The sequence below is a fragment of the Toxorhynchites rutilus genome, unplaced genomic scaffold, assembly GCF_029784135.1.
Source record: "Toxorhynchites rutilus septentrionalis strain SRP unplaced genomic scaffold, ASM2978413v1 HiC_scaffold_245, whole genome shotgun sequence".
In the NCBI taxonomy this organism is placed as follows: domain Eukaryota; kingdom Metazoa; phylum Arthropoda; class Insecta; order Diptera; family Culicidae; genus Toxorhynchites; species Toxorhynchites rutilus.
Genome location: NW_026599812.1, coordinates 1 through 22,264, shown reverse-complemented (window position 1 = coordinate 22,264; position 22,264 = coordinate 1). Strand labels below are relative to the sequence as shown.

At 49.8% G+C, this 22,264-nt stretch overlaps 5 protein-coding genes across 5 annotated transcripts; all 5 read left to right on the top strand.

Annotated features, from left to right (window-relative positions):
• Window positions 1–3,838: 3,838 nt before the first annotated feature.
• On the top strand, window positions 3,839–4,396 carry LOC129781873 (uncharacterized). The gene has a single exon (XM_055789391.1). The coding sequence runs from the start codon at window positions 3,839–3,841 to the stop codon at window positions 4,394–4,396; it is 558 nt and encodes a 185-aa protein (XP_055645366.1).
• Window positions 4,397–8,034: 3,638 nt separating this feature from the next.
• LOC129781872 (uncharacterized) lies at window positions 8,035–8,592 on the top strand. The gene has a single exon (XM_055789389.1). It carries the CDS (start codon window positions 8,035–8,037, stop codon window positions 8,590–8,592), a length of 558 nt encoding a protein of 185 aa, XP_055645364.1.
• Window positions 8,593–12,230: 3,638 nt separating this feature from the next.
• Window positions 12,231–12,788, top strand: LOC129781871 (uncharacterized). Its single transcript, XM_055789388.1, has one exon. It carries the CDS (start codon window positions 12,231–12,233, stop codon window positions 12,786–12,788), a length of 558 nt encoding a protein of 185 aa, XP_055645363.1.
• A 3,638-nt stretch (window positions 12,789–16,426) lies between these two features.
• On the top strand, window positions 16,427–16,984 carry LOC129781869 (uncharacterized). Its single transcript, XM_055789387.1, has one exon. The coding sequence runs from the start codon at window positions 16,427–16,429 to the stop codon at window positions 16,982–16,984; it is 558 nt and encodes a 185-aa protein (XP_055645362.1).
• A 3,638-nt stretch (window positions 16,985–20,622) lies between these two features.
• Window positions 20,623–21,180, top strand: LOC129781868 (uncharacterized). The gene has a single exon (XM_055789386.1). It carries the CDS (start codon window positions 20,623–20,625, stop codon window positions 21,178–21,180), a length of 558 nt encoding a protein of 185 aa, XP_055645361.1.
• The last annotated feature ends 1,084 nt before the right edge of the window (window positions 21,181–22,264 follow it).

Here is a 22,264-nt window from a genome sequence, read left to right as displayed (position 1 = left end):
GAGAAAACAATCGACGATTTCCTTATCATCAACGGAAGCTGAGCTTGTGGCGCTTTGCACGGCTGTGTGTCACGGAGTTTGGCTGGTTCGTCTGCTGAAGGATCTGTCGAGAGAACCGGAGAGTCCGGTTGTGTACTACGAGGATAACATGTCGACGATTCGAGTGTGGTGGAAGACGAGCGGGACACTGGCCGCTTAAAGCACGTAGACGTCAAGCATCGATATGTGTACATGAGGAGATTCAGCGGGGGCGTATTGTGGTACGTTACGTCCCGACTGGTGAACAGTTAGCCGATATTATGACCAAGGGCTTGCCAGTGGGCCTGTTCCAGAAGCATCGAACCAATATGGGGTTGGCAGGTTCCGGACATTGAGCGGGGGTGTTGAGTGTTGCAACGTCCGAACCCTATTGTATCGACCAACCGGCCGAACCCACCAGCAATCGAGCTGTCAACAGGCGAGCGCATGGCAACCGCGTGTGAAATCATTTATTCAGTTTCTTACATTACACAACAACAGATCGTTTTCTTAAAGGTTAAATAAAAACACGTTTATAGTAAATCGCCGTGACTCTATCATAATGCCGATGTATCACTGCCCGTCATTTCCCATTAGGTTATGGGCCCAGTGATCGCGGTTACCGGTAAAAAGTGAGTTTTTCGCGTATCGAAATGGAAAAGGAAGGAGAAACGGCACGAGTCCCACAGTTCGACGGGTCGAATTTTCCACAATGGAAGTACCGGATGTTGGTGCTCTTGGAGGAACACGAGCTTCAGAATCGAGCATCGAGCGGGAAGCAGTGGAAGTCGACGAGCTGGTGGTGAAGGATGGCGAATCTCCAGCCATACAGGATACAGGATAACGAAGGCGATGGAGAAGCGGTTGAAGAAGGATAGAAAATGCAAATCACTGCTCATTTCACGGATCAGTGACAGCATGTTGGAGTATATCCAAGATAAAAAGACCCCGAGAGCGATATGGCTGGCTATGGAAAAAGTTTTCGAGCGGAAAAGCATCGCTACTCGTCTCCACCTTCAAATGAAGCTCCTCACACTGCGGTACGATGGTGGTAGTTTACAGGATCACTTCCTGAAATTTGACCGGATTGTCCGGGAGTACAAGTCGACCGGTGCGAAGTGCGAGGACATTGACATCGTATGCTATCTGTTGCTTACGTTGGGGCCGAGTTTTGCAGCAGTTGTAACAGCACTAGGAAACAGTATCGGAGGAGAATTTGTCGTTAGAATTCGTTAAGTGTCGATTGCTTGACGAGGAGACCAAGCGGAAGAGCGGTGTTGTCGGCGGTGGAAGCGGAAGAGCGAAGACAGATGGCGCAGCATTTAGTGGTAATTAATGGTGGTACAAGGAAAGAAAGGAAAAAGAACAAATGGAAGTGTTACGGTTGTGGTCGTGAAGGACACAAAATCGTTGACTGTCCGGAGAAAAACAAAAAGAAGGAATCGACGAAATCGAGTGCGCACTTAGGAAAAGATGAAAAAGGTGTGTGCTTTGTGAATGGTAATCGTAGTGTATTTTCGAAAACGGAAGAGGTGAGCTGGATAATCGACTCTGGTTCGTCTGAGCATCTCACGAATAATCGGGCGCTGTTCAAGAAGCTGGTCCCGATGAAGGAGCCGATGCTCAGTCTCAGTTGCTAAAGAAGGAGAGTCCATCGTCGCAAGAGAATACGGTGAGATCAAACTGTTTACCGTTTTAAATGGAAAATCGATTCCCATCACACTAAAGAACGTCCTTTACATTCCGGAAGCGCGTGTGAATCTCCTGTCGGTTCGGAAGATGGAGATTGCTGGTCTGAAAGTTGTGTTTGCCGGTGGTGTCGTGACAATTGAAAGAGAGTCGGATATGATAGCCGTCGGTGAGCGTCGTGGTAAGCTCTATGAACTAGACTTATTTCGTGAAGAACCATGTCTTAGTTGGTGCTTTATCCGTCCGGTAAAGTGCCAAAAGACCTTGAACTCTGGCATCGTCGTTACGGGCATTTGAGTGCGAAGAACTTGCAAGTGCTAATCGACAATGAAATGGTTTCCGGAATGAGTGCGAAGAAGGATAAGTTTTGTGGTGAATTTGTTTGCGAACCGTGCCTCGTAGGCAAACAGACTCGTAAGCCCTTTTCCGCGCGCGAGGGTAGGCGATCGAAAAGAGTTCTGGAACTTATCCATTCGGATGTTTGTGGCCCTGTGACACCGGTGGGCATTGGAGGTGAAAAGTTTTTCGTTACCTTCATCGATGACTTTACACGTTTCACGGTAGTGTACTTAATGGACTCGAAAGATCAAGTGACCGATCGTTTCAAGCAGTACGAGGCGTATGTGAGTGCGAAATTTGAGAAGCGCATATCACGGTTCCGCTGTGACAACGGCGGAGAATACAATGGTCGAGAGTTCCAGAGTTTCTGCAAGGAGAAGGGGATCCAAATCGAGTGGACCGTCCCCTACACTCCCGAACAGAACGGCGTTAGCGAGCGCATGAACCGGACGCTCGTAGAGAAGGCGCGATCCATGCTCGAGGACAGTGGAGTCAGTAAGCAGTTTTGGGGCCCTGCGATCCAGACGGCCGCGTACCTGACAAATCGCAGCCCTGCTAGTGCAATAGCTCAAGGTAAGACCCCATTTCAAAATTTGGGAGGGCCGTAAGCCAAACGTACAGAACCTGCGAACGTTCGGAGCCGATGTGTACGTGCACATTCCCACTGAGCGTAGGAAGAAGCTAGACCGGAAATGGTACGGAAGGCGGATCGTGTTTCTGACATGTACTCTGTTCCTGTGGAGCCAGGCGAGTCTGACAGTGAAAGCGAGGATGAAGATGCCAGCATTCCTGATGAGCCGGATGGCGCTGAAGAAGATGATTTCGACAGCTGTGTCGATGAAACACTTCGCGAAGAATCGGAGCAGGAACCGAAGTCACCGGAACCAGCAGCAGCGGAGCAGAAATCGGAACGGAAGAAGAAGGTACCTGAGTGGCATCGCGAGTACGAGATCGATTACACCGGATTCGCGCTGAATGTCACAAGTTTTGTAGAGAATCTGCCGACATCGTTAGTTGAGATGAAGAAGAGATCGGATTGGGAAAAATGGGAGGTGGCGGTACGCGAAGAGATCGATTCCCTCAAGCGGAACGATACGTGGACGTTAGTCAAGCTACCCCAAGGCCGTGTCCCGATAACGTGCAAGTCAAGGATCTTCAAGGTAAAGCGAAACGAGGCCGACGGAGGAAATCGATACAAGGCGAGACTTGTAGCTCGTGGGTTCAGTCAGAAGGCAGGATTCGACTACACCGTAACATATTCTCCGGTTGCGCGACTAGACACCGTACGAGTGGTGCTAGCTGTCGCGAACGAGCAGAAAATGGCAGTCCATCAGATGGATGTGAAGACTGCATTTCTGAACGGTCAGTTAGAGGAAGAAATATACATGACCCAACCGGAAGGATTCGAAGAAGGGAAGGATTTAGTGTGCCAACTCAATCGGTCTCTGTACGGCCTGAAACAAGCCTCGAGAGCATGGAATGCAAGGTTCCATTCGTTCGTCGAGAAGATTGGATTTGAAAGGTGTTCCAGTGACCCGTGTCTTTACGTGAGAGGTTCCGGCGACGATCAGGTGATTCTGGTTTTGTTTGTCGACGACCTGCTGGTGGTTGGCCGCAACCTGAGACGGTGACGTGGAGACGGTAAAGCGTTGTCTAGCGAACGAGTTTGAAATGACAAACGTCGGGGAAGTGCGAAGCTTTCTCGGTATGAGAATTGATCGAGACGTGGAGAGGAGAGTTTTGCGAATCAGCCAAAGGAGAGTTTCTGGAGAGTTTGCTTCGACGTTTTGGCATGTCCGACAGTTTGCGGAAAGGAGAAGAAGCGGAACGTACCGATAAGCCGTATAGAGAGCTCATCGGATGTCTGACGTACGTAACACTGACGTCAAGACCAGATCTGTGTGCAGCAGTCAGCTACCTGAGCCAATTTCAAAGCTGTCCGACTGAGCAGCATTGGGTACAACACACCAAGAGAGTGCTACGTTATATTAAGGGAACGCTAGACTTGGGACTGGTGTTCCGGGCGAAGGATGAAGCATCGTTGATTGATGCTTTCGCCGATGCGGATTGGGCGAACGATCCTGTGGACAGACGGTCGCTAACAGGATACGTCTTTCGAGTGTGTGGCAGTACTGTTGTAAGCTGGTTGACGAGAAAACAATCGACGATTTCCTTATCATCAACGGAAGCTGAGCTTGTGGCGCTTTGCACGGCTGTGTGTCACGGAGTTTGGCTGGTTCGTCTGCTGAAGGATCTGTCGAGAGAACCGGAGAGTCCGGTTGTGTACTACGAGGATAACATGTCGACGATTCGAGTGTGGTGGAAGACGAGCGGGACACTGGCCGCTTAAAGCACGTAGACGTCAAGCATCGATATGTGTACATGAGGAGATTCAGCGGGGGCGTATTGTGGTACGTTACGTCCCGACTGGTGAACAGTTAGCCGATATTATGACCAAGGGCTTGCCAGTGGGCCTGTTCCAGAAGCATCGAACCAATATGGGGTTGGCAGGTTCCGGACATTGAGCGGGGGTGTTGAGTGTTGCAACGTCCGAACCCTATTGTATCGACCAACCGGCCGAACCCACCAGCAATCGAGCTGTCAACAGGCGAGCGCATGGCAACCGCGTGTGAAATCATTTATTCAGTTTCTTACATTACACAACAACAGATCGTTTTCTTAAAGGTTAAATAAAAACACGTTTATAGTAAATCGCCGTGACTCTATCATAATGCCGATGTATCACTGCCCGTCATTTCCCATTAGGTTATGGGCCCAGTGATCGCGGTTACCGGTAAAAAGTGAGTTTTTCGCGTATCGAAATGGAAAAGGAAGGAGAAACGGCACGAGTCCCACAGTTCGACGGGTCGAATTTTCCACAATGGAAGTACCGGATGTTGGTGCTCTTGGAGGAACACGAGCTTCAGAATCGAGCATCGAGCGGGAAGCAGTGGAAGTCGACGAGCTGGTGGTGAAGGATGGCGAATCTCCAGCCATACAGGATACAGGATAACGAAGGCGATGGAGAAGCGGTTGAAGAAGGATAGAAAATGCAAATCACTGCTCATTTCACGGATCAGTGACAGCATGTTGGAGTATATCCAAGATAAAAAGACCCCGAGAGCGATATGGCTGGCTATGGAAAAAGTTTTCGAGCGGAAAAGCATCGCTACTCGTCTCCACCTTCAAATGAAGCTCCTCACACTGCGGTACGATGGTGGTAGTTTACAGGATCACTTCCTGAAATTTGACCGGATTGTCCGGGAGTACAAGTCGACCGGTGCGAAGTGCGAGGACATTGACATCGTATGCTATCTGTTGCTTACGTTGGGGCCGAGTTTTGCAGCAGTTGTAACAGCACTAGGAAACAGTATCGGAGGAGAATTTGTCGTTAGAATTCGTTAAGTGTCGATTGCTTGACGAGGAGACCAAGCGGAAGAGCGGTGTTGTCGGCGGTGGAAGCGGAAGAGCGAAGACAGATGGCGCAGCATTTAGTGGTAATTAATGGTGGTACAAGGAAAGAAAGGAAAAAGAACAAATGGAAGTGTTACGGTTGTGGTCGTGAAGGACACAAAATCGTTGACTGTCCGGAGAAAAACAAAAAGAAGGAATCGACGAAATCGAGTGCGCACTTAGGAAAAGATGAAAAAGGTGTGTGCTTTGTGAATGGTAATCGTAGTGTATTTTCGAAAACGGAAGAGGTGAGCTGGATAATCGACTCTGGTTCGTCTGAGCATCTCACGAATAATCGGGCGCTGTTCAAGAAGCTGGTCCCGATGAAGGAGCCGATGCTCAGTCTCAGTTGCTAAAGAAGGAGAGTCCATCGTCGCAAGAGAATACGGTGAGATCAAACTGTTTACCGTTTTAAATGGAAAATCGATTCCCATCACACTAAAGAACGTCCTTTACATTCCGGAAGCGCGTGTGAATCTCCTGTCGGTTCGGAAGATGGAGATTGCTGGTCTGAAAGTTGTGTTTGCCGGTGGTGTCGTGACAATTGAAAGAGAGTCGGATATGATAGCCGTCGGTGAGCGTCGTGGTAAGCTCTATGAACTAGACTTATTTCGTGAAGAACCATGTCTTAGTTGGTGCTTTATCCGTCCGGTAAAGTGCCAAAAGACCTTGAACTCTGGCATCGTCGTTACGGGCATTTGAGTGCGAAGAACTTGCAAGTGCTAATCGACAATGAAATGGTTTCCGGAATGAGTGCGAAGAAGGATAAGTTTTGTGGTGAATTTGTTTGCGAACCGTGCCTCGTAGGCAAACAGACTCGTAAGCCCTTTTCCGCGCGCGAGGGTAGGCGATCGAAAAGAGTTCTGGAACTTATCCATTCGGATGTTTGTGGCCCTGTGACACCGGTGGGCATTGGAGGTGAAAAGTTTTTCGTTACCTTCATCGATGACTTTACACGTTTCACGGTAGTGTACTTAATGGACTCGAAAGATCAAGTGACCGATCGTTTCAAGCAGTACGAGGCGTATGTGAGTGCGAAATTTGAGAAGCGCATATCACGGTTCCGCTGTGACAACGGCGGAGAATACAATGGTCGAGAGTTCCAGAGTTTCTGCAAGGAGAAGGGGATCCAAATCGAGTGGACCGTCCCCTACACTCCCGAACAGAACGGCGTTAGCGAGCGCATGAACCGGACGCTCGTAGAGAAGGCGCGATCCATGCTCGAGGACAGTGGAGTCAGTAAGCAGTTTTGGGGCCCTGCGATCCAGACGGCCGCGTACCTGACAAATCGCAGCCCTGCTAGTGCAATAGCTCAAGGTAAGACCCCATTTGAAATTTGGGAGGGCCGTAAGCCAAACGTACAGAACCTGCGAACGTTCGGAGCCGATGTGTACGTGCACATTCCCACTGAGCGTAGGAAGAAGCTAGACCGGAAATGGTACGGAAGGCGGATCGTGTTTCTGACATGTACTCTGTTCCTGTGGAGCCAGGCGAGTCTGACAGTGAAAGCGAGGATGAAGATGCCAGCATTCCTGATGAGCCGGATGGCGCTGAAGAAGATGATTTCGACAGCTGTGTCGATGAAACACTTCGCGAAGAATCGGAGCAGGAACCGAAGTCACCGGAACCAGCAGCAGCGGAGCAGAAATCGGAACGGAAGAAGAAGGTACCTGAGTGGCATCGCGAGTACGAGATCGATTACACCGGATTCGCGCTGAATGTCACAAGTTTTGTAGAGAATCTGCCGACATCGTTAGTTGAGATGAAGAAGAGATCGGATTGGGAAAAATGGGAGGTGGCGGTACGCGAAGAGATCGATTCCCTCAAGCGGAACGATACGTGGACGTTAGTCAAGCTACCCCAAGGCCGTGTCCCGATAACGTGCAAGTCAAGGATCTTCAAGGTAAAGCGAAACGAGGCCGACGGAGGAAATCGATACAAGGCGAGACTTGTAGCTCGTGGGTTCAGTCAGAAGGCAGGATTCGACTACACCGTAACATATTCTCCGGTTGCGCGACTAGACACCGTACGAGTGGTGCTAGCTGTCGCGAACGAGCAGAAAATGGCAGTCCATCAGATGGATGTGAAGACTGCATTTCTGAACGGTCAGTTAGAGGAAGAAATATACATGACCCAACCGGAAGGATTCGAAGAAGGGAAGGATTTAGTGTGCCAACTCAATCGGTCTCTGTACGGCCTGAAACAAGCCTCGAGAGCATGGAATGCAAGGTTCCATTCGTTCGTCGAGAAGATTGGATTTGAAAGGTGTTCCAGTGACCCGTGTCTTTACGTGAGAGGTTCCGGCGACGATCAGGTGATTCTGGTTTTGTTTGTCGACGACCTGCTGGTGGTTGGCCGCAACCTGAGACGGTGACGTGGAGACGGTAAAGCGTTGTCTAGCGAACGAGTTTGAAATGACAAACGTCGGGGAAGTGCGAAGCTTTCTCGGTATGAGAATTGATCGAGACGTGGAGAGGAGAGTTTTGCGAATCAGCCAAAGGAGAGTTTCTGGAGAGTTTGCTTCGACGTTTTGGCATGTCCGACAGTTTGCGGAAAGGAGAAGAAGCGGAACGTACCGATAAGCCGTATAGAGAGCTCATCGGATGTCTGACGTACGTAACACTGACGTCAAGACCAGATCTGTGTGCAGCAGTCAGCTACCTGAGCCAATTTCAAAGCTGTCCGACTGAGCAGCATTGGGTACAACACACCAAGAGAGTGCTACGTTATATTAAGGGAACGCTAGACTTGGGACTGGTGTTCCGGGCGAAGGATGAAGCATCGTTGATTGATGCTTTCGCCGATGCGGATTGGGCGAACGATCCTGTGGACAGACGGTCGCTAACAGGATACGTCTTTCGAGTGTGTGGCAGTACTGTTGTAAGCTGGTTGACGAGAAAACAATCGACGATTTCCTTATCATCAACGGAAGCTGAGCTTGTGGCGCTTTGCACGGCTGTGTGTCACGGAGTTTGGCTGGTTCGTCTGCTGAAGGATCTGTCGAGAGAACCGGAGAGTCCGGTTGTGTACTACGAGGATAACATGTCGACGATTCGAGTGTGGTGGAAGACGAGCGGGACACTGGCCGCTTAAAGCACGTAGACGTCAAGCATCGATATGTGTACATGAGGAGATTCAGCGGGGGCGTATTGTGGTACGTTACGTCCCGACTGGTGAACAGTTAGCCGATATTATGACCAAGGGCTTGCCAGTGGGCCTGTTCCAGAAGCATCGAACCAATATGGGGTTGGCAGGTTCCGGACATTGAGCGGGGGTGTTGAGTGTTGCAACGTCCGAACCCTATTGTATCGACCAACCGGCCGAACCCACCAGCAATCGAGCTGTCAACAGGCGAGCGCATGGCAACCGCGTGTGAAATCATTTATTCAGTTTCTTACATTACACAACAACAGATCGTTTTCTTAAAGGTTAAATAAAAACACGTTTATAGTAAATCGCCGTGACTCTATCATAATGCCGATGTATCACTGCCCGTCATTTCCCATTAGGTTATGGGCCCAGTGATCGCGGTTACCGGTAAAAAGTGAGTTTTTCGCGTATCGAAATGGAAAAGGAAGGAGAAACGGCACGAGTCCCACAGTTCGACGGGTCGAATTTTCCACAATGGAAGTACCGGATGTTGGTGCTCTTGGAGGAACACGAGCTTCAGAATCGAGCATCGAGCGGGAAGCAGTGGAAGTCGACGAGCTGGTGGTGAAGGATGGCGAATCTCCAGCCATACAGGATACAGGATAACGAAGGCGATGGAGAAGCGGTTGAAGAAGGATAGAAAATGCAAATCACTGCTCATTTCACGGATCAGTGACAGCATGTTGGAGTATATCCAAGATAAAAAGACCCCGAGAGCGATATGGCTGGCTATGGAAAAAGTTTTCGAGCGGAAAAGCATCGCTACTCGTCTCCACCTTCAAATGAAGCTCCTCACACTGCGGTACGATGGTGGTAGTTTACAGGATCACTTCCTGAAATTTGACCGGATTGTCCGGGAGTACAAGTCGACCGGTGCGAAGTGCGAGGACATTGACATCGTATGCTATCTGTTGCTTACGTTGGGGCCGAGTTTTGCAGCAGTTGTAACAGCACTAGGAAACAGTATCGGAGGAGAATTTGTCGTTAGAATTCGTTAAGTGTCGATTGCTTGACGAGGAGACCAAGCGGAAGAGCGGTGTTGTCGGCGGTGGAAGCGGAAGAGCGAAGACAGATGGCGCAGCATTTAGTGGTAATTAATGGTGGTACAAGGAAAGAAAGGAAAAAGAACAAATGGAAGTGTTACGGTTGTGGTCGTGAAGGACACAAAATCGTTGACTGTCCGGAGAAAAACAAAAAGAAGGAATCGACGAAATCGAGTGCGCACTTAGGAAAAGATGAAAAAGGTGTGTGCTTTGTGAATGGTAATCGTAGTGTATTTTCGAAAACGGAAGAGGTGAGCTGGATAATCGACTCTGGTTCGTCTGAGCATCTCACGAATAATCGGGCGCTGTTCAAGAAGCTGGTCCCGATGAAGGAGCCGATGCTCAGTCTCAGTTGCTAAAGAAGGAGAGTCCATCGTCGCAAGAGAATACGGTGAGATCAAACTGTTTACCGTTTTAAATGGAAAATCGATTCCCATCACACTAAAGAACGTCCTTTACATTCCGGAAGCGCGTGTGAATCTCCTGTCGGTTCGGAAGATGGAGATTGCTGGTCTGAAAGTTGTGTTTGCCGGTGGTGTCGTGACAATTGAAAGAGAGTCGGATATGATAGCCGTCGGTGAGCGTCGTGGTAAGCTCTATGAACTAGACTTATTTCGTGAAGAACCATGTCTTAGTTGGTGCTTTATCCGTCCGGTAAAGTGCCAAAAGACCTTGAACTCTGGCATCGTCGTTACGGGCATTTGAGTGCGAAGAACTTGCAAGTGCTAATCGACAATGAAATGGTTTCCGGAATGAGTGCGAAGAAGGATAAGTTTTGTGGTGAATTTGTTTGCGAACCGTGCCTCGTAGGCAAACAGACTCGTAAGCCCTTTTCCGCGCGCGAGGGTAGGCGATCGAAAAGAGTTCTGGAACTTATCCATTCGGATGTTTGTGGCCCTGTGACACCGGTGGGCATTGGAGGTGAAAAGTTTTTCGTTACCTTCATCGATGACTTTACACGTTTCACGGTAGTGTACTTAATGGACTCGAAAGATCAAGTGACCGATCGTTTCAAGCAGTACGAGGCGTATGTGAGTGCGAAATTTGAGAAGCGCATATCACGGTTCCGCTGTGACAACGGCGGAGAATACAATGGTCGAGAGTTCCAGAGTTTCTGCAAGGAGAAGGGGATCCAAATCGAGTGGACCGTCCCCTACACTCCCGAACAGAACGGCGTTAGCGAGCGCATGAACCGGACGCTCGTAGAGAAGGCGCGATCCATGCTCGAGGACAGTGGAGTCAGTAAGCAGTTTTGGGGCCCTGCGATCCAGACGGCCGCGTACCTGACAAATCGCAGCCCTGCTAGTGCAATAGCTCAAGGTAAGACCCCATTTGAAATTTGGGAGGGCCGTAAGCCAAACGTACAGAACCTGCGAACGTTCGGAGCCGATGTGTACGTGCACATTCCCACTGAGCGTAGGAAGAAGCTAGACCGGAAATGGTACGGAAGGCGGATCGTGTTTCTGACATGTACTCTGTTCCTGTGGAGCCAGGCGAGTCTGACAGTGAAAGCGAGGATGAAGATGCCAGCATTCCTGATGAGCCGGATGGCGCTGAAGAAGATGATTTCGACAGCTGTGTCGATGAAACACTTCGCGAAGAATCGGAGCAGGAACCGAAGTCACCGGAACCAGCAGCAGCGGAGCAGAAATCGGAACGGAAGAAGAAGGTACCTGAGTGGCATCGCGAGTACGAGATCGATTACACCGGATTCGCGCTGAATGTCACAAGTTTTGTAGAGAATCTGCCGACATCGTTAGTTGAGATGAAGAAGAGATCGGATTGGGAAAAATGGGAGGTGGCGGTACGCGAAGAGATCGATTCCCTCAAGCGGAACGATACGTGGACGTTAGTCAAGCTACCCCAAGGCCGTGTCCCGATAACGTGCAAGTCAAGGATCTTCAAGGTAAAGCGAAACGAGGCCGACGGAGGAAATCGATACAAGGCGAGACTTGTAGCTCGTGGGTTCAGTCAGAAGGCAGGATTCGACTACACCGTAACATATTCTCCGGTTGCGCGACTAGACACCGTACGAGTGGTGCTAGCTGTCGCGAACGAGCATAAAATGGCAGTCCATCAGATGGATGTGAAGACTGCATTTCTGAACGGTCAGTTAGAGGAAGAAATATACATGACCCAACCGGAAGGATTCGAAGAAGGGAAGGATTTAGTGTGCCAACTCAATCGGTCTCTGTACGGCCTGAAACAAGCCTCGAGAGCATGGAATGCAAGGTTCCATTCGTTCGTCGAGAAGATTGGATTTGAAAGGTGTTCCAGTGACCCGTGTCTTTACGTGAGAGGTTCCGGCGACGATCAGGTGATTCTGGTTTTGTTTGTCGACGACCTGCTGGTGGTTGGCCGCAACCTGAGACGGTGACGTGGAGACGGTAAAGCGTTGTCTAGCGAACGAGTTTGAAATGACAAACGTCGGGGAAGTGCGAAGCTTTCTCGGTATGAGAATTGATCGAGACGTGGAGAGGAGAGTTTTGCGAATCAGCCAAAGGAGAGTTTCTGGAGAGTTTGCTTCGACGTTTTGGCATGTCCGACAGTTTGCGGAAAGGAGAAGAAGCGGAACGTACCGATAAGCCGTATAGAGAGCTCATCGGATGTCTGACGTACGTAACACTGACGTCAAGACCAGATCTGTGTGCAGCAGTCAGCTACCTGAGCCAATTTCAAAGCTGTCCGACTGAGCAGCATTGGGTACAACACACCAAGAGAGTGCTACGTTATATTAAGGGAACGCTAGACTTGGGACTGGTGTTCCGGGCGAAGGATGAAGCATCGTTGATTGATGCTTTCGCCGATGCGGATTGGGCGAACGATCCTGTGGACAGACGGTCGCTAACAGGATACGTCTTTCGAGTGTGTGGCAGTACTGTTGTAAGCTGGTTGACGAGAAAACAATCGACGATTTCCTTATCATCAACGGAAGCTGAGCTTGTGGCGCTTTGCACGGCTGTGTGTCACGGAGTTTGGCTGGTTCGTCTGCTGAAGGATCTGTCGAGAGAACCGGAGAGTCCGGTTGTGTACTACGAGGATAACATGTCGACGATTCGAGTGTGGTGGAAGACGAGCGGGACACTGGCCGCTTAAAGCACGTAGACGTCAAGCATCGATATGTGTACATGAGGAGATTCAGCGGGGGCGTATTGTGGTACGTTACGTCCCGACTGGTGAACAGTTAGCCGATATTATGACCAAGGGCTTGCCAGTGGGCCTGTTCCAGAAGCATCGAACCAATATGGGGTTGGCAGGTTCCGGACATTGAGCGGGGGTGTTGAGTGTTGCAACGTCCGAACCCTATTGTATCGACCAACCGGCCGAACCCACCAGCAATCGAGCTGTCAACAGGCGAGCGCATGGCAACCGCGTGTGAAATCATTTATTCAGTTTCTTACATTACACAACAACAGATCGTTTTCTTAAAGGTTAAATAAAAACACGTTTATAGTAAATCGCCGTGACTCTATCATAATGCCGATGTATCACTGCCCGTCATTTCCCATTAGGTTATGGGCCCAGTGATCGCGGTTACCGGTAAAAAGTGAGTTTTTCGCGTATCGAAATGGAAAAGGAAGGAGAAACGGCACGAGTCCCACAGTTCGACGGGTCGAATTTTCCACAATGGAAGTACCGGATGTTGGTGCTCTTGGAGGAACACGAGCTTCAGAATCGAGCATCGAGCGGGAAGCAGTGGAAGTCGACGAGCTGGTGGTGAAGGATGGCGAATCTCCAGCCATACAGGATACAGGATAACGAAGGCGATGGAGAAGCGGTTGAAGAAGGATAGAAAATGCAAATCACTGCTCATTTCACGGATCAGTGACAGCATGTTGGAGTATATCCAAGATAAAAAGACCCCGAGAGCGATATGGCTGGCTATGGAAAAAGTTTTCGAGCGGAAAAGCATCGCTACTCGTCTCCACCTTCAAATGAAGCTCCTCACACTGCGGTACGATGGTGGTAGTTTACAGGATCACTTCCTGAAATTTGACCGGATTGTCCGGGAGTACAAGTCGACCGGTGCGAAGTGCGAGGACATTGACATCGTATGCTATCTGTTGCTTACGTTGGGGCCGAGTTTTGCAGCAGTTGTAACAGCACTAGGAAACAGTATCGGAGGAGAATTTGTCGTTAGAATTCGTTAAGTGTCGATTGCTTGACGAGGAGACCAAGCGGAAGAGCGGTGTTGTCGGCGGTGGAAGCGGAAGAGCGAAGACAGATGGCGCAGCATTTAGTGGTAATTAATGGTGGTACAAGGAAAGAAAGGAAAAAGAACAAATGGAAGTGTTACGGTTGTGGTCGTGAAGGACACAAAATCGTTGACTGTCCGGAGAAAAACAAAAAGAAGGAATCGACGAAATCGAGTGCGCACTTAGGAAAAGATGAAAAAGGTGTGTGCTTTGTGAATGGTAATCGTAGTGTATTTTCGAAAACGGAAGAGGTGAGCTGGATAATCGACTCTGGTTCGTCTGAGCATCTCACGAATAATCGGGCGCTGTTCAAGAAGCTGGTCCCGATGAAGGAGCCGATGCTCAGTCTCAGTTGCTAAAGAAGGAGAGTCCATCGTCGCAAGAGAATACGGTGAGATCAAACTGTTTACCGTTTTAAATGGAAAATCGATTCCCATCACACTAAAGAACGTCCTTTACATTCCGGAAGCGCGTGTGAATCTCCTGTCGGTTCGGAAGATGGAGATTGCTGGTCTGAAAGTTGTGTTTGCCGGTGGTGTCGTGACAATTGAAAGAGAGTCGGATATGATAGCCGTCGGTGAGCGTCGTGGTAAGCTCTATGAACTAGACTTATTTCGTGAAGAACCATGTCTTAGTTGGTGCTTTATCCGTCCGGTAAAGTGCCAAAAGACCTTGAACTCTGGCATCGTCGTTACGGGCATTTGAGTGCGAAGAACTTGCAAGTGCTAATCGACAATGAAATGGTTTCCGGAATGAGTGCGAAGAAGGATAAGTTTTGTGGTGAATTTGTTTGCGAACCGTGCCTCGTAGGCAAACAGACTCGTAAGCCCTTTTCCGCGCGCGAGGGTAGGCGATCGAAAAGAGTTCTGGAACTTATCCATTCGGATGTTTGTGGCCCTGTGACACCGGTGGGCATTGGAGGTGAAAAGTTTTTCGTTACCTTCATCGATGACTTTACACGTTTCACGGTAGTGTACTTAATGGACTCGAAAGATCAAGTGACCGATCGTTTCAAGCAGTACGAGGCGTATGTGAGTGCGAAATTTGAGAAGCGCATATCACGGTTCCGCTGTGACAACGGCGGAGAATACAATGGTCGAGAGTTCCAGAGTTTCTGCAAGGAGAAGGGGATCCAAATCGAGTGGACCGTCCCCTACACTCCCGAACAGAACGGCGTTAGCGAGCGCATGAACCGGACGCTCGTAGAGAAGGCGCGATCCATGCTCGAGGACAGTGGAGTCAGTAAGCAGTTTTGGGGCCCTGCGATCCAGACGGCCGCGTACCTGACAAATCGCAGCCCTGCTAGTGCAATAGCTCAAGGTAAGACCCCATTTGAAATTTGGGAGGGCCGTAAGCCAAACGTACAGAACCTGCGAACGTTCGGAGCCGATGTGTACGTGCACATTCCCACTGAGCGTAGGAAGAAGCTAGACCGGAAATGGTACGGAAGGCGGATCGTGTTTCTGACATGTACTCTGTTCCTGTGGAGCCAGGCGAGTCTGACAGTGAAAGCGAGGATGAAGATGCCAGCATTCCTGATGAGCCGGATGGCGCTGAAGAAGATGATTTCGACAGCTGTGTCGATGAAACACTTCGCGAAGAATCGGAGCAGGAACCGAAGTCACCGGAACCAGCAGCAGCGGAGCAGAAATCGGAACGGAAGAAGAAGGTACCTGAGTGGCATCGCGAGTACGAGATCGATTACACCGGATTCGCGCTGAATGTCACAAGTTTTGTAGAGAATCTGCCGACATCGTTAGTTGAGATGAAGAAGAGATCGGATTGGGAAAAATGGGAGGTGGCGGTACGCGAAGAGATCGATTCCCTCAAGCGGAACGATACGTGGACGTTAGTCAAGCTACCCCAAGGCCGTGTCCCGATAACGTGCAAGTCAAGGATCTTCAAGGTAAAGCGAAACGAGGCCGACGGAGGAAATCGATACAAGGCGAGACTTGTAGCTCGTGGGTTCAGTCAGAAGGCAGGATTCGACTACACCGTAACATATTCTCCGGTTGCGCGACTAGACACCGTACGAGTGGTGCTAGCTGTCGCGAACGAGCAGAAAATGGCAGTCCATCAGATGGATGTGAAGACTGCATTTCTGAACGGTCAGTTAGAGGAAGAAATATACATGACCCAACCGGAAGGATTCGAAGAAGGGAAGGATTTAGTGTGCCAACTCAATCGGTCTCTGTACGGCCTGAAACAAGCCTCGAGAGCATGGAATGCAAGGTTCCATTCGTTCGTCGAGAAGATTGGATTTGAAAGGTGTTCCAGTGACCCGTGTCTTTACGTGAGAGGTTCCGGCGACGATCAGGTGATTCTGGTTTTGTTTGTCGACGACCTGCTGGTGGTTGGCCGCAACCTGAGACGGTGACGTGGAGACGGTAAAGCGTTGTCTAGCGAACGAGTTTGAAATGACAAACGTCGGGGAAGTGCGAAGCTTTCTCGGTATGAGAATTGATCGAGACGTGGAGAGGAGAGTTTTGCGAATCAGCCAAAGGAGAGTTTCTGGAGAGTTTGCTTCGACGTTTTGGCATGTCCGACAGTTTGCGGAAAGGAGAAGAAGCGGAACGTACCGATAAGCCGTATAGAGAGCTCATCGGATGTCTGACGTACGTAACACTGACGTCAAGACCAGATCTGTGTGCAGCAGTCAGCTACCTGAGCCAATTTCAAAGCTGTCCGACTGAGCAGCATTGGGTACAACACACCAAGAGAGTGCTACGTTATATTAAGGGAACGCTAGACTTGGGACTGGTGTTCCGGGCGAAGGATGAAGCATCGTTGATTGATGCTTTCGCCGATGCGGATTGGGCGAACGATCCTGTGGACAGACGGTCGCTAACAGGATACGTCTTTCGAGTGTGTGGCAGTACTGTTGTAAGCTGGTTGACGAGAAAACAATCGACGATTTCCTTATCATCAACGGAAGCTGAGCTTGTGGCGCTTTGCACGGCTGTGTGTCACGGAGTTTGGCTGGTTCGTCTGCTGAAGGATCTGTCGAGAGAACCGGAGAGTCCGGTTGTGTACTACGAGGATAACATGTCGACGATTCGAGTGTGGTGGAAGACGAGCGGGACACTGGCCGCTTAAAGCACGTAGACGTCAAGCATCGATATGTGTACATGAGGAGATTCAGCGGGGGCGTATTGTGGTACGTTACGTCCCGACTGGTGAACAGTTAGCCGATATTATGACCAAGGGCTTGCCAGTGGGCCTGTTCCAGAAGCATCGAACCAATATGGGGTTGGCAGGTTCCGGACATTGAGCGGGGGTGTTGAGTGTTGCAACGTCCGAACCCTATTGTATCGACCAACCGGCCGAACCCACCAGCAATCGAGCTGTCAACAGGCGAGCGCATGGCAACCGCGTGTGAAATCATTTATTCAGTTTCTTACATTACACAACAACAGATCGTTTTCTTAAAGGTTAAATAAAAACACGTTTATAGTAAATCGCCGTGACTCTATCATAATGCCGATGTATCACTGCCCGTCATTTCCCATTAGGTTATGGGCCCAGTGATCGCGGTTACCGGTAAAAAGTGAGTTTTTCGCGTATCGAAATGGAAAAGGAAGGAGAAACGGCACGAGTCCCACAGTTCGACGGGTCGAATTTTCCACAATGGAAGTACCGGATGTTGGTGCTCTTGGAGGAACACGAGCTTCAGAATCGAGCATCGAGCGGGAAGCAGTGGAAGTCGACGAGCTGGTGGTGAAGGATGGCGAATCTCCAGCCATACAGGATACAGGATAACGAAGGCGATGGAGAAGCGGTTGAAGAAGGATAGAAAATGCAAATCACTGCTCATTTCACGGATCAGTGACAGCATGTTGGAGTATATCCAAGATAAAAAGACCCCGAGAGCGATATGGCTGGCTATGGAAAAAGTTTTCGAGCGGAAAAGCATCGCTACTCGTCTCCACCTTCAAATGAAGCTCCTCACACTGCGGTACGATGGTGGTAGTTTACAGGATCACTTCCTGAAATTTGACCGGATTGTCCGGGAGTACAAGTCGACCGGTGCGAAGTGCGAGGACATTGACATCGTATGCTATCTGTTGCTTACGTTGGGGCCGAGTTTTGCAGCAGTTGTAACAGCACTAGGAAACAGTATCGGAGGAGAATTTGTCGTTAGAATTCGTTAAGTGTCGATTGCTTGACGAGGAGACCAAGCGGAAGAGCGGTGTTGTCGGCGGTGGAAGCGGAAGAGCGAAGACAGATGGCGCAGCATTTAGTGGTAATTAATGGTGGTACAAGGAAAGAAAGGAAAAAGAACAAATGGAAGTGTTACGGTTGTGGTCGTGAAGGACACAAAATCGTTGACTGTCCGGAGAAAAACAAAAAGAAGGAATCGACGAAATCGAGTGCGCACTTAGGAAAAGATGAAAAAGGTGTGTGCTTTGTGAATGGTAATCGTAGTGTATTTTCGAAAACGGAAGAGGTGAGCTGGATAATCGACTCTGGTTCGTCTGAGCATCTCACGAATAATCGGGCGCTGTTCAAGAAGCTGGTCCCGATGAAGGAGCCGATGCTCAGTCTCAGTTGCTAAAGAAGGAGAGTCCATCGTCGCAAGAGAATACGGTGAGATCAAACTGTTTACCGTTTTAAATGGAAAATCGATTCCCATCACACTAAAGAACGTCCTTTACATTCCGGAAGCGCGTGTGAATCTCCTGTCGGTTCGGAAGATGGAGATTGCTGGTCTGAAAGTTGTGTTTGCCGGTGGTGTCGTGACAATTGAAAGAGAGTCGGATATGATAGCCGTCGGTGAGCGTCGTGGTAAGCTCTATGAACTAGACTTATTTCGTGAAGAACCATGTCTTAGTTGGTGCTTTATCCGTCCGGTAAAGTGCCAAAAGACCTTGAACTCTGGCATCGTCGTTACGGGCATTTGAGTGCGAAGAACTTGCAAGTGCTAATCGACAATGAAATGGTTTCCGGAATGAGTGCGAAGAAGGATAAGTTTTGTGGTGAATTTGTTTGCGAACCGTGCCTCGTAGGCAAACAGACTCGTAAGCCCTTTTCCGCGCGCGAGGGTAGGCGATCGAAAAGAGTTCTGGAACTTATCCATTCGGATGTTTGTGGCCCTGTGACACCGGTGGGCATTGGAGGTGAAAAGTTTTTCGTTACCTTCATCGATGACTTTACACGTTTCACGGTAGTGTACTTAATGGACTCGAAAGATCAAGTGACCGATCGTTTCAAGCAGTACGAGGCGTATGTGAGTGCGAAATTTGAGAAGCGCATATCACGGTTCCGCTGTGACAACGGCGGAGAATACAATGGTCGAGAGTTCCAGAGTTTCTGCAAGGAGAAGGGGATCCAAATCGAGTGGACCGTCCCCTACACTCCCGAACAGAACGGCGTTAGCGAGCGCATGAACCGGACGCTCGTAGAGAAGGCGCGATCCATGCTCGAGGACAGTGGAGTCAGTAAGCAGTTTTGGGGCCCTGCGATCCAGACGGCCGCGTACCTGACAAATCGCAGCCCTGCTAGTGCAATAGCTCAAGGTAAGACCCCATTTGAAATTTGGGAGGGCCGTAAGCCAAACGTACAGAACCTGCGAACGTTCGGAGCCGATGTGTACGTGCACATTCCCACTGAGCGTAGGAAGAAGCTAGACCGGAAATGGTACGGAAGGCGGATCGTGTTTCTGACATGTACTCTGTTCCTGTGGAGCCAGGCGAGTCTGACAGTGAAAGCGAGGATGAAGATGCCAGCATTCCTGATGAGCCGGATGGCGCTGAAGAAGATGATTTCGACAGCTGTGTCGATGAAACACTTCGCGAAGAATCGGAGCAGGAACCGAAGTCACCGGAACCAGCAGCAGCGGAGCAGAAATCGGAACGGAAGAAGAAGGTACCTGAGTGGCATCGCGAGTACGAGATCGATTACACCGGATTCGCGCTGAATGTCACAAGTTTTGTAGAGAATCTGCCGACATCGTTAGTTGAGATGAAGAAGAGATCGGATTGGGAAAAATGGGAGGTGGCGGTACGCGAAGAGATCGATTCCCTCAAGCGGAACGATACGTGGACGTTAGTCAAGCTACCCCAAGGCCGTGTCCCGATAACGTGCAAGTCAAGGATCTTCAAGGTAAAGCGAAACGAGGCCGACGGAGGAAATCGATACAAGGCGAGACTTGTAGCTCGTGGGTTCAGTCAGAAGGCAGGATTCGACTACACCGTAACATATTCTCCGGTTGCGCGACTAGACACCGTACGAGTGGTGCTAGCTGTCGCGAACGAGCAGAAAATGGCAGTCCATCAGATGGATGTGAAGACTGCATTTCTGAACGGTCAGTTAGAGGAAGAAATATACATGACCCAACCGGAAGGATTCGAAGAAGGGAAGGATTTAGTGTGCCAACTCAATCGGTCTCTGTACGGCCTGAAACAAGCCTCGAGAGCATGGAATGCAAGGTTCCATTCGTTCGTCGAGAAGATTGGATTTGAAAGGTGTTCCAGTGACCCGTGTCTTTACGTGAGAGGTTCCGGCGACGATCAGGTGATTCTGGTTTTGTTTGTCGACGACCTGCTGGTGGTTGGCCGCAACCTGAGACGGTGACGTGGAGACGGTAAAGCGTTGTCTAGCGAACGAGTTTGAAATGACAAACGTCGGGGAAGTGCGAAGCTTTCTCGGTATGAGAATTGATCGAGACGTGGAGAGGAGAGTTTTGCGAATCAGCCAAAGGAGAGTTTCTGGAGAGTTTGCTTCGACGTTTTGGCATGTCCGACAGTTTGCGGAAAGGAGAAGAAGCGGAACGTACCGATAAGCCGTATAGAGAGCTCATCGGATGTCTGACGTACGTAACACTGACGTCAAGACCAGATCTGTGTGCAGCAGTCAGCTACCTGAGCCAATTTCAAAGCTGTCCGACTGAGCAGCATTGGGTACAACACACCAAGAGAGTGCTACGTTATATTAAGGGAACGCTAGACTTGGGACTGGTGTTCCGGGCGAAGGATGAAGCATCGTTGATTGATGCTTTCGCCGATGCGGATTGGGCGAACGATCCTGTGGACAGACGGTCGCTAACAGGATACGTCTTTCGAGTGTGTGGCAGTACTGTTGTAAGCTGGTTGACGAGAAAACAATCGACGATTTCCTTATCATCAACGGAAGCTGAGCTTGTGGCGCTTTGCACGGCTGTGTGTCACGGAGTTTGGCTGGTTCGTCTGCTGAAGGATCTGTCGAGAGAACCGGAGAGTCCGGTTGTGTACTACGAGGATAACATGTCGACGATTCGAGTGTGGTGGAAGACGAGCGGGACACTGGCCGCTTAAAGCACGTAGACGTCAAGCATCGATATGTGTACATGAGGAGATTCAGCGGGGGCGTATTGTGGTACGTTACGTCCCGACTGGTGAACAGTTAGCCGATATTATGACCAAGGGCTTGCCAGTGGGCCTGTTCCAGAAGCATCGAACCAATATGGGGTTGGCAGGTTCCGGACATTGAGCGGGGGTGTTGAGTGTTGCAACGTCCGAACCCTATTGTATCGACCAACCGGCCGAACCCACCAGCAATCGAGCTGTCAACAGGCGAGCGCATGGCAACCGCGTGTGAAATCATTTATTCAGTTTCTTACATTACACAACAACAGATCGTTTTCTTAAAGGTTAAATAAAAACACGTTTATAGTAAATCGCCGTGACTCTATCATAATGCCGATGTATCACTGCCCGTCATTTCCCATTAGGTTATGGGCCCAGTGATCGCGGTTACCGGTAAAAAGTGAGTTTTTCGCGTATCGAAATGGAAAAGGAAGGAGAAACGGCACGAGTCCCACAGTTCGACGGGTCGAATTTTCCACAATGGAAGTACCGGATGTTGGTGCTCTTGGAGGAACACGAGCTTCAGAATCGAGCATCGAGCGGGAAGCAGTGGAAGTCGACGAGCTGGTGGTGAAGGATGGCGAATCTCCAGCCATACAGGATACAGGATAACGAAGGCGATGGAGAAGCGGTTGAAGAAGGATAGAAAATGCAAATCACTGCTCATTTCACGGATCAGTGACAGCATGTTGGAGTATATCCAAGATAAAAAGACCCCGAGAGCGATATGGCTGGCTATGGAAAAAGTTTTCGAGCGGAAAAGCATCGCTACTCGTCTCCACCTTCAAATGAAGCTCCTCACACTGCGGTACGATGGTGGTAGTTTACAGGATCACTTCCTGAAATTTGACCGGATTGTCCGGGAGTACAAGTCGACCGGTGCGAAGTGCGAGGACATTGACATCGTATGCTATCTGTTGCTTACGTTGGGGCCGAGTTTTGCAGCAGTTGTAACAGCACTAGGAAACAGTATCGGAGGAGAATTTGTCGTTAGAATTCGTTAAGTGTCGATTGCTTGACGAGGAGACCAAGC

Excerpts from the sequence above, each read along its gene's own strand:
- LOC129781873 (XM_055789391.1), top strand. The coding sequence starts at position 3,839 with ATGTCCGACAGTTTGCGGAAAGGAGAAGAAGCGGAACGTACCGATAAG.
- LOC129781871 (XM_055789388.1), top strand. The coding sequence starts at position 12,231 with ATGTCCGACAGTTTGCGGAAAGGAGAAGAAGCGGAACGTACCGATAAG.
- LOC129781872 (XM_055789389.1), top strand. The coding sequence starts at position 8,035 with ATGTCCGACAGTTTGCGGAAAGGAGAAGAAGCGGAACGTACCGATAAG.
- LOC129781868 (XM_055789386.1), top strand. The coding sequence starts at position 20,623 with ATGTCCGACAGTTTGCGGAAAGGAGAAGAAGCGGAACGTACCGATAAG.
- LOC129781869 (XM_055789387.1), top strand. The coding sequence starts at position 16,427 with ATGTCCGACAGTTTGCGGAAAGGAGAAGAAGCGGAACGTACCGATAAG.